This window comes from Aulonocara stuartgranti (genome assembly GCF_965226115.1).
Source record: "Aulonocara stuartgranti genome assembly, chromosome: 15".
In the NCBI taxonomy this organism is placed as follows: Eukaryota; Metazoa; Chordata; class Actinopteri; order Cichliformes; family Cichlidae; genus Aulonocara; species Aulonocara stuartgranti.
The window spans coordinates 13,704,404-13,715,574 of record NC_138951.1 but is presented as its reverse complement, the minus strand read 5'-3'; the positions used below and the strand labels follow the sequence as shown (position 1 = coordinate 13,715,574).

Below are 11,171 nucleotides of genomic sequence, written 5' to 3'. Positions count from 1 at the left end.
TTCCATTTAAGAGTGGATGCCTTCCAGCTCTGCATCTGCTGCAGCGTTGTTTTCAACAAAGGCTGGCGCGTGTAACTGCCTCACCGCCCCTCCCACAGACGCACACGAGCCTCCTTCCATTTCTCACTGAGCACACAAAGACATTAGGGCACGTGTTTCTTCACACCTTACACCCAAATGGCTACACAGACAGACAGAGATAAAGAAAGGGATCAAGAGTTCAGCCTTTTCTCTCTCACAAAAGTTAAGCTGATTAAAATAGGTGCTTGAATTTTAAATTACGTTTACGGATAATCATTAAAAAAAAGCAACACACACACAAAACCTGTCACAATATTGACAGTACAAAACACATGCAGACTTTGCAATCTGCATACATAATACAACTGTGCAAGCAGTTGTATTAATAAATAGCTAGAAATTGACCATTACTGATACAGTTTTAAATAGATTACTATCAGGCAGTTTAAAAAAATCTTAATGCAAAATTAAACCAGAAGGTGACCAAATGACCGTAGTTTGTTGAAGTGTGACTTCGCACCTTATCACCGTGGCGCATGGAAACACTTGGGGACGCGTCAAAACGCAATTTGGCACGGGTTTCCAGGGCCTGATAAAAAGACGGTTCCTGTCAGCTTCCCCACATCCTCACAACACTTTATGAAGAGCTGACCACCACAAGGAGCCATGGAGACCTGCGCTAACAAGAGTGGGCTATCGTCTGTTTCTAACGGAGGCAATTCGAGCCAGCAGTCCGAGTTGTGGAGGCCATGGTTTCGAAATGAGGATAACAATGTCCGACACAAGGTAAGTTTTGCACGTTCAAGTTTGTATTTTTGAAATCCAAACACGCACTGCTTACTTGACAGAAAGACTAAAGAAATCTCTTTGTTTTTAGAATCTTTCAAACCATGGAGACCTCAGTGGCGCAAAAGATCCGAAAACACCTCAAGTGATCCATCCAGTCAAGTAAGTGGAGCTTTATTAATTAAGGCATCGTTGAATAAAAGAGTAAAGTCTACAAATATAAAAACATCAATTGCTTTTTGTTCTAAGGTTGTACTGGCCAAAATCGAGATGCTTTGATTATCTGTACCGGGACGCAGAAATACTCCTTCGCAACTATCCAGTCCAAGCAGCAATCTGCACCTACGAAGACTCCAGCAGCGACGAAGACAACGATGATGACGAGGAGGAGGTTGAAAAGGAGCGGAACTAAATGTCTTCGTGAACTTTGAAGAATGTTGCATGCTGTCATATTGGACAATATTTATATATATATATCTTTTAATTTATTCCTGTAATTATATGTAAATAGTTCAAATACCAGTTACCAAGCTTAAGTTATTCCTTTCACATTTCTACCTCCTTTGTATTTTATAATAAAATGCAGGAAATAAATTTCGTTATCTGGAGTTTATTTGCTTTTTAAATAATAACTGCACCCTCACACACAAATTAAGCATTCAGCGCTGCATTGATTGACTGAAGTGTTCAAGGGAAAATGAGAACTTCTCCAGTAGACTGTGACATTTTCCATTCGAAAGATATCAGGTTGATTTTATGCAAGTGCAGAACTTGTTTGGGCCTTTCTTACTTACTGTATTTATTTATGGCACTGAAACATCTAAAACCTCACATGAATATATCCTACAAGTCACTCTAAATGTATGCAGATCCCTTAATTAGACGTTGTAGCAGAGCTTTTTCTTTCCATATTTGCATTCACTTTACTGGCTATAACCGCTTTCTTTCCACTGAACATCCCTTTTCCCACGGATAAGTGCAGGGTGTTAAACGCACCATTTCCTGTGCAGTGTCGCGTGAAGCGCGGAAACTGTGGGACAGGTGGAGGGCGCAAACCCCTGTCACCAGAGACCATAAAGTTTGGCTGAGACAAACGGAGGTGAAACATTTTAGAAGAAGAAAATGTACTGATAACATTAGCAGAGAATCTGTATTTTATGTGGGCCATCAAAGGACTTCTACCAACTTGTGCGCTGAAGTGCATCAGACCTAACCCATAAAGTCACACGTCCTCCTTGGGATGACACCGCATATTTGGGGAGCAAGCATGAAGCAGGAGGTCGAATCTGACAGGCACGAGGCGAGGAAACAAAAAACTGTTAACATTAGGTTTGCATTTTTTTAAAATTAGGCTCTTAGTTTGACTCAGTCAAGCAGGATTTGGGGTGAAAGGGGGAGGTGCTAACAGGCTCATGTGATAACAAACCTTGCAATAGAGAACCACTGTGTTTCATCTGCTCAATGTTTCCCAACCTCTATCCTTATGGACCCCTACTTTACAACAAAAGCATTCATGGACTAGTTGTATTTTCTTAGCTAGAGCTAACCCCCATGATCTTGATTGTTTAAACTGTTGAAAACCAACTAGTGACTGAATTGGTTTGACTGAATGTATGTTCCAGTTCTTATGCTTGTGCCTACGCTTGCTTTAAAATCATAGCAAGTGTAGGCACAGAAACAACACTGATGTAGAGTGTGTTAACAAGAGCTAGATTAACTCATTGCAAACCTTTACTGGTCCATTATTCCGCCTGCTATTGGTGCATTATTGGTGCCCATATAATGCACCATCATTCTATACATATGTATAGTATCTTGTGTTTTTTTCTGGTTATATAACATATATCACCCAGTAAACCAACATGAATTAATAGCGATCTAAGGATAAAAGCCTGTGAACTTAGAGCCATATCAGTTGCCTGTTTAGAGAGTGACATCTCAACCTTTCTTCTAAAATTCCTCTGATGATGTTTATAATAACAATGTGTCCTTACTGGAATGCAGAAGTGAATGAGTTTATTATTTTAAAGTTATGGTATCAGGTTGTGACTACTCAAATTTAAATCAAATTCAAATTTTATTTGTCACGTACACAGTCATACACAGTACGATATGTAGTGAAATGCTTGGACAACTGCTCGTGACCTAAAGAAAACAAAAAAGGAAAAGGCTATGAATAAGATAAGTTCTACTGCTTGTAATTGTAGTAAATCCCAACAGAGTCTTGGGTTTTGGACCACAAAACATATGACATGTCCAAATAGTTACATCAGCCAGCAATCATGCGATATAGCAATTAAAGTGACACTTGTCATGTTAAAGTTCTGTTTCATGAGCTTGCTCTACTTTGGATATGATGCAAGTACTATGAGTAGTCTAGTATGGGTTGCTAAAGCCTCAACAACATATCTGCACATTTGAACTGTTGAACTTTTCAAGTCACACCAGTGTTGACCTTTTAAACCGTGCCATGGGAACTTTTTAGATCATCTGTAGGTGTTCTGAAGAGTGCAAAGTTTGCACGCCTTTGTGGTGAGACAAATTTTGGGCTCTTAACTGCACTGGGGGCGATGCATCACCCCAGCACATGTGACATATCATAGACAGACTTCAACGTAGGAATGTTTAATAATTTGCAAAATACTTGTTCGCTGATACTTTAATAGTAGTACAGGCCTCTGATTAATAAAGAAAAAAACTATGGTGTTGTTGGTTCAATAAACCATCACAAAAGGTAAAACAATGACTTTCTAGAGCAAGTGATCACAATCTGAGTCCTGAGCATCAAAATTCATTTTAATGTCTAAATATTCAACTGAGATCATAGATTTTGATGAATTGCTGAAGTAATTGTCTGCAACTGTAGGAGCTTTGGGACTTTCCCAGGCATGCGTGGGTGTTAAAGCTACTGGAGTGTCACTTACTTTGGTGTGAAATCTGCTCACGTCCAGGAATAAACATAAAACAAGGGAAAGATGTGTGTCCTCGTGAAATGATAGCCAGCTGAATGCTTGGATAATGCAGCTGCAAATATGATAATAAAAAGTAAACTGTTATTTACCATTGAGACTTTGAATGCTGAACATTGCCCAAAACCTAACTCAGCTTTGTAAAGTTTGTTTTATCAGACACATGCTGCTTTTGCATGTGCTGGTGTGAACTTGAGTGTAAAGAATACAAACCTAAGACAGTAATATTCAGTCTCAAGTAGCCACATGTCACAACTGTCATGCACCTTGGTTACAAACAGATGCAACCAGTGACAATGAAACACATAAATATGGAGCGATGGATATCACTTTTACCCCCAGTGCAGTGGAGATTATGGTTATATTCAAATCAGTTCATGTTTGTCTTATATGAAGTCACAAGTTGGTGTTAATCAATCTTCAGTATTCATTACTGTTCAAATATCAATGTATAAATATCAATGGATAATAATTTTGGGAGTTTCTAATGGAATATTGTTGTTTGTTTTAGTTCATCTGGTGAGCTTAAGTGGAGGCATGCCCCTGTGAACTCTGACTGCACTGGTGGTGTGATTGTAGACACCTAATGAGGTGATGAAGTGTGACTCGGCCAAGTTGGGACTGATCTTAATCAACCAGCTTCCCACAGGCACACCTTTGTTGGGCTGTGAGAACAGAGGGGTTGCAGTTAGAGATGCATTTTGGTCATTTTGGTTCGTATCTGTTGTTTCGATAGTTCTCTTGTTTGTTCTGTTGCTCGAAGACAGTTAAGCCAGTTATACAAAAAGGGAGCTGTGTGCTCCTGAATATGCACAAGATTGTCTTTGGCAGATTTGTAGACAAGAAGCACCACTGGTGTGGAATAGAAAATGTGATGTATATGAATTAAGGTATGAATTTCACATGGTAAATTCTAGCACAGTTTTTCTTCTCAATGTTTAAGTTGGAGAATGTTAGGTAGGGATGATGTATATGTTTTAGATAAAGAAATTGTTCAAACACATTTCCAAAAACTCTGGCTCAGTTTCTCAAAAAATTTAAAGCACAATCTGAAAGTGTTGAATGCTCAAACCTTCACACATCTCTGTCATTTTTATGTTTCTTTTTTATGTTTAACATTTTTTATGTTTCTGTAATGGTTAATCCACAAGTATGGACATGCTCTTTAATGAAAATTATAATTATTATCGTTATGCTTAAATTTCAGCTTTACCGTTTTACAAAAAAAGCAGAAAATGTTTTGATTAAATTGCCAAATTGCTGTTCTATCTATCCATCCAGCCATCCATCCAAAGTTTTACTTGTTTTACATAGTAAAAAATGTAGCAAAAGTCAATAATTATATCTGTGTAATATAAACACATTAGGAAACAGTACAGTAAGTGCATATATACAGAACTACAACAAAATAAATATTTAATACTGTCATATGATGTGTAGTAGTATGCTTACAGTAATCACCCCCCCCCCCACACACACACACAAATGCTAATTGCCTTCCTCTTCCTCTGTGTTGTTGCTGCTACATCTTCTTGTCTAACACTTGTATAAGTCACTTGAGGCCTCTTTTATGCTCTGACACATGATTAAATTGTTCTTCCAAATATGTTTGAACAGGTGCAACATGACTGAGACTAATTGGTAATCATGTTATTGCATTTTGAAGGTCAGTGTTTCGAGGTGAACAAAGTGTGTGAAATAATGCAACCAATGCAGACCGTTCTTGAAGTCGTGTTTATTTGATGGGATTTTCAATATCATCACTCAGATGATACATGAAGAAGCTACTTTTAGCTGCTTGCTGATTCTTAATGTGTCACCTTAGCAGGTAGCTGTGAATGTCTTGGTTTGTGTCACTTCCTGGGATCAAACCAGGGAGCTTTCCTGTGCTAGGCAAATTGTAAACCACTACACTATAGAGAAACTTTTGCAGATTACACAGAACCTTTAGAGAATTGTGTTTCATTATTTGTGTGCATAAAATTGGTAAAAACTCTAATGAACATTTCATTTCATTTTTAGGGGACTGAATGCAATGCAACCCTTAATAATGTAGATAGGCTGCACATATCCTAATGGAGTTTTCAATCTAGTTGGGGCGATCATGGCTCAAGAGTTGGCAGTTCGTCTTGTAATTGAAAGCCCCAGCTCGGACAGTCTCGGTCGTTGTGTCCTTGGGCGAGACACTTCACCTACCGCCTACTGGTGATGGCCAGTGGGGCCGATGGCGCGATATGGCAGCCTCGCTTCTGTCAGTCTGCCCCAGGGCAGCTGTAGCTACAACTGTAGCTTGCCTCCACCAGTGTGTGAATGTGAGAGTGAATGAAGAGTGGAACTATAAAGCGCTTTGAGGATCTCGAAAAGCGCTATATAAATGCAATGCATTTAGAAAGCTACAAAGCTCAATGTGGGTTTTTGACCAAAAGATGGGGCAAGAGAGCCAAAAGTGAGTCTTCCCCTGGTTTGCAGCACTGCAGTGTAATAGTTCAGTACATCCACTTGGGGGCTGTGTTGTACTTGAGAAGTAATCAGTGAATTTCAGTTATATGATGGAGTAAAATTCAAACTCTATATGTATATAAAAACAGAGTTTTACAGAACGTCCCTCCTGTGATGTTTCTTTGTACATCACTGTACAGATGAATGCATAGGAAAATACTTAACATGTCATTTATGATGCAGAATCTGCACCTATTAAGAAATGTAATGATATAAATTGTTTATACACTGGAATAGATCATTATATCATTCTGGAAGTTTAATTTCTGGAAATACTGAATATCTTCTATTTCCTGCTGCTGAGATAAAATATATGGATACATTGTCAGGGGTTTCTGCTTTAGCCGGCAAAGGTAAATAACTGATTTCTACTCACAGTGGAATAAAAAAAGACATTTCTATAACTCCAATTTTCAAAGTAAAGCAACAATAAACTAATAACAGCAGTTTTCCTTAAAAAAATGATGTAAAGAGGACACGCGTGTCATGAAGCAGGAGAAACAAACAGACTGGGCAGCAGTTTTCCACAAGCTAAAGCATAGATCTGTCAATGAAGTGAACCCCTTAGTAGCTACATATATCTCTGCTGAGTGAAATAAACCAAAGAGTTGCTCTGGTTCTTCTCGCTCCACGAACATGCTGGCTCACACTGCTATCTAAGAGAAAAGGCAGTTGTGCTTTTCTGTACCCTGTTATCCCACCCTCCTCTTAAATAGTTAGTTTGGTCTTCCGTCTCTGAGATGTGTGCAGTGGAGATAATTACAATTTCAGTAACGTTTGTCAGGTGATTACCTCATAATCCCCTATTTCATTTGATAAGTCACGCATTGATTTAACTCAGAGTTGGACCTAATGGAGTATCTTTTCCACCGCTACAGTGATTTGTATGCTGGGGCGAAAGGACAACGGCAGATTGGAGGCAGAAAAACAGGCGCTCGCCGTTCCCGTTCACTCGGTAGCTTGTGAAAGATGAACGAGGAGAGAGAAGGCAGGTTTAATCACAGCAACACGAATGCGACCAGTAAATCACTGCTGTGGCTGATACAGTAGCATGTGCTGGTTAGAACACTCCCTCTCACATAAACGCTCCCTGTTTCTCTCTCTCTCTCTCTTTTTTTTTTTTTAAATTTTGTCTTCTTGCAGGCAGGGAGGGGGGATGGGGAGATGAAAATGCTGGATGAGAGATAAGACAAGTGAAGGGAAAAGAGACCTGCTTGGTATTCACCTGTCTCTCTGGATCAATAAAGGTAATTTGGGCTGATTCCTCCCTGTAGGCCTCTTAGCAGACAGAAGGGGAGAGGGGTCAGCCACTGCTGAGCTGCAGGGAGCTAGAATAACTTAGAAACACACTCTGCAAATTACTGCCCCTGTTTGAGAATCTCTCATTCAGCTATTCCTCTACCATGACAAGAGCTGCACTGTGATACAGAGTCCTCCAGGTAAATGTGGGCTAACTGGATGTATAAAAGGCTATGCTGCACAGACGTTCTGTATACCCTTGTGTTAGTGGTGTTTGCACTGTGGCTAAAACTGTATGGGCAAGCTGTAATGTTCCCAGAAAAGGCTGAAAAGTAACCCCACCTTTACCTTTATCCTAACCGTAACCCTCACCAGAAAAAAAAGAGAGGGAAACCAAAAGTTTCGTCATGACTATCGGTTTTCACATTTAAGACTTTGTGAAAGCTGTGATTCCAAGCAAACAGTTCAAAGAGGGGTTATGATACCCATAAAGAAGATGGGTTTTTGGAGGCCAGAGCTGGGTGTTCAGATTCACAGGTCAAGGCTCATAAATTACTATGAAAACAGGGGTGTCAGGTAGCTACACAAAGAGTGACCAGTCCTGTTAAATCAAGATTTAAAATCAGAGTGATTTTCATTTTTTGATTACATGCCATGTATTCCTTTCTCCTTGCTGCCGTGATCTACTGTAAACCTAACAGATTGATTTTTTTTTCCACATTCCTGATCACAACCTCTACCTTTCACTCTCTTAGGGCTGCAGCAGATCTCATCAGTTGGTTATAGGCATGGAGGTTCTCGTCCGTCATGTGGGGTCACCAGCCTGAGAGGAATGCTCCATGTCATGGATGTCAGGAGAGGAAGGGGTTTCCCGAGGGATACAATACCCAACAAAGTGTACTGCACTTCTGGCCAGTCATTGGTGCTTGTCCTGCTTGTATTGTGAATTTCATCAAAGCGCACAGGTGTGCATTGCACTGACACACACGCACATATATCTGTCCTCATGTCTGTCTCTTAAATTTACACACATGGGTAACACACTGATCTTATCTTGAGTCCGCATGTTCCCAAGCGCATGTATTTGCTCATACATACACCCCCCCCCCCCCCCCCCACCCCGCCCACACTGCTTCCTATGAAAAAGATGAAATGGTGATTCCAGGCTGTACAAAAAAGGTTTTTACTGCATGTTGATTGCAGAGGAACAGAGGTGAAACTGGTTGTAGTTTGTACTTATGCTTTAGTAGGTCAGGCCTTTTGAATTTTCATGCACATAATTGGGGAGAAGAATGGGGGTCCACAAACCATTCCCATGTTTTGATCCTAAAAGGTGTCCTGCAGCCTGGAAAACATTTTCTGAAGGGATCCGGTTTGTAGGACTGAAGTTGTCCTTTAATGCAAGGTGTCAGAAAAAAGTGTCAATCAAAACTCTGCGATGACAACTATTGCCGAAATTTGATTAATGGTCTCCTTTTGCTTTCCACATCTTACTGTCAAACTTCAATTATCTTTCTAGATCATTAATTGCTTCTTGAGGAAGCACATATTGATAGTCCATCATGTGCGGAACTGTTTGAGGCCGACTTAGCTGACAAGTCATTTCCATTCTAGTACCCTGACCTAATCACCATATCCTATTATCATTCACACGAAAACACTAATTACAAAGGCAGGGTGAACCTGATTTATGCTAATGGAAACGTGAATATGCCACGGATGCATTAATCTAGAGTATAGGACCCTGTGCTGGTGTTAACTGTGATTAGCATGTGATTACCATAGCATGGGTTATATCTACTGGAAGCCCTGCTTCTGATGGGCTTGAGAAAATCTCTCTACTCACTGGCTGTGAATGAGACTGTGACTCTTCACGACAAGAGGAAATAATAATAATAAAACAAAATTGACAATTTTGATTGTTTTACACTAAACAAAAACATCTAAATTCTAGCAAGGCAATTTTCTTTTTTAGAATGAGTGTAACAGCCCAAGTGCTTTCAGTGACAGATTGTTCAGACAGTTGGATTATATTAAAAAAGGGTTATACATCTGATGATATACCTATCTGAGTTCTTCCTTCACACCAGCACAATGTCAGCCACTGGAATCTTTTATGGTGCTGGCAGAAGTTCCAGTGAAGGCTATTTAGTAACCTAGGCTATTTAAAACCCAAACTTCTTTTGAATATAAAGAAAGTTCTGTTTTATAAGTAAACTGACGTTCAAAATTTTGAGTCTGGCAGTAGGATTTTACTTTTTGTTACAGTGAGGACTATCTCACTGTAGCACACAGTGTCACTCTGTGTGTGACACTATCTCAGTTTCCTCCCTACTAATGATATTAAAGTTTAAAAATTAGTTTTATTTCCTCAAACAAGATAAGTGGATTTGTTAGACTGTTTTCACTTGGTGATCAATACAAATTTAGTTCTCTAGTCTAGTCAGACTGATTTTGATTTTTTCAGTGCCTTAAAAGGTGCCTATAAATAAAATGTGGAGGTGTGTATGTGTATATAGGCTTTGCTGAAAGCTGTTTTCAATCATGAATTTGCAGATACTGTGTATGCAAGATCACTCACTGCATCGTATTCCATGGTTTTGGACAAAAAACTAATTTGTGGCAAAATAAGTTATATTAGGCTTTTTTTAAAAACAATTTGTTGATAAATTAATTGCTGGATAACTAAATACCATATAGTGTATTATTATGGTCTAGTATATGTTGGATTAGAAGTGATTTCACATGATTGTTGTCTATAAATGAGACATAGAGATGTGTTGAATTAAGCACTTGCAGAGGTGTCTCCCAGTAGTAGTCCTCTGTTACCATCTGTTCCTGCAGACAGTCTGTTCTATGCAGCTTCCAACAGAAAGGAGGATGCGTTTGTTTTGGGATCCACACGAGCACAAAGAAGGGGGCCCATTCTTTGATTCCCGCTTTGATCCTTCCATTGAGAGGACCCAGCCGTGGCCATCTATCTGCATCCCATGGCTTCTGCCTGCCTCGATGGCTAGTCGGACAGCCGAATCTGGGGGCTAGCAGAGCTGTGTGCCCTGCACATGGCACTCGTAGCATAAGGAGCCTATTGATGAGGCAACAGATTGGCTTTGAGTATACCTGATGGTTATCCCCCACTTCTCTCTGCTGGTCCTCCTCTCTCTTTTTCAACCAACCAAAGACAATCCCTGTGTCTCCCTGCTTTCTAATACAAATTGCCAATGTGTAGTGGATTTAAGAGAGTGGCAGAAGCCATTGTTGGGTAATCTGTACCAAAAAGGAGAGGTGATGTTGAGTGTAGTCCTTTTCTTAGTAAGGATTAGGCTTGGTTTTTCTCTGTTAGCCCTCTTTGGGTGATGTGTTTGGCTTTAGTAGCAGCTTGGCAGAGTCGGAACAACTCTGTGACGGGTACTAAACCCATGTGAGTGTGTACATGTGAGCGTGGGTATGTGTGTGTGAGGACTTTGTACGAGGGTGGATTCATCATTAGCTGAGCAGAGGGTCATCTGGCTTTAATAGGTGTTCTCAGGTGTTGGTTCTGGTGTCTACAGCACTGGTGTTGTTTGCTGTTGGGAATCAGATCCTGGCTTCCCCCTTCCCCCTCCACCTTCCCTCCATTCTGCTTCAGTCCCTCTGCACCCCAGCTAATACCACGCT

General features: G+C 40.1%; 1 protein-coding gene and 1 long non-coding RNA gene across 2 annotated transcripts; both read left to right on the top strand.

Annotated features, from left to right (window-relative positions):
• Window positions 1-488: 488 nt before the first annotated feature.
• Window positions 489-1,281, top strand: ripply2 (ripply transcriptional repressor 2). The gene is made up of 3 exons (XM_082504317.1): window positions 489-807; window positions 899-969; window positions 1,057-1,281. The coding sequence occupies exons 1-3, from the start codon at window positions 688-690 to the stop codon at window positions 1,217-1,219; spliced, it is 354 nt and encodes a 117-aa protein (XP_082360443.1). The 5' UTR covers window positions 489-687; the 3' UTR covers window positions 1,220-1,281.
• Window positions 1,282-1,817: 536 nt separating this feature from the next.
• LOC309690182 lies at window positions 1,818-8,473 on the top strand. Its single transcript, XR_014271641.1, has 4 exons — window positions 1,818-2,107; window positions 7,154-7,267; window positions 7,423-7,522; window positions 8,270-8,473. It is a non-coding gene; the product is annotated as an uncharacterized lncRNA (long non-coding RNA).
• The last annotated feature ends 2,698 nt before the right edge of the window (window positions 8,474-11,171 follow it).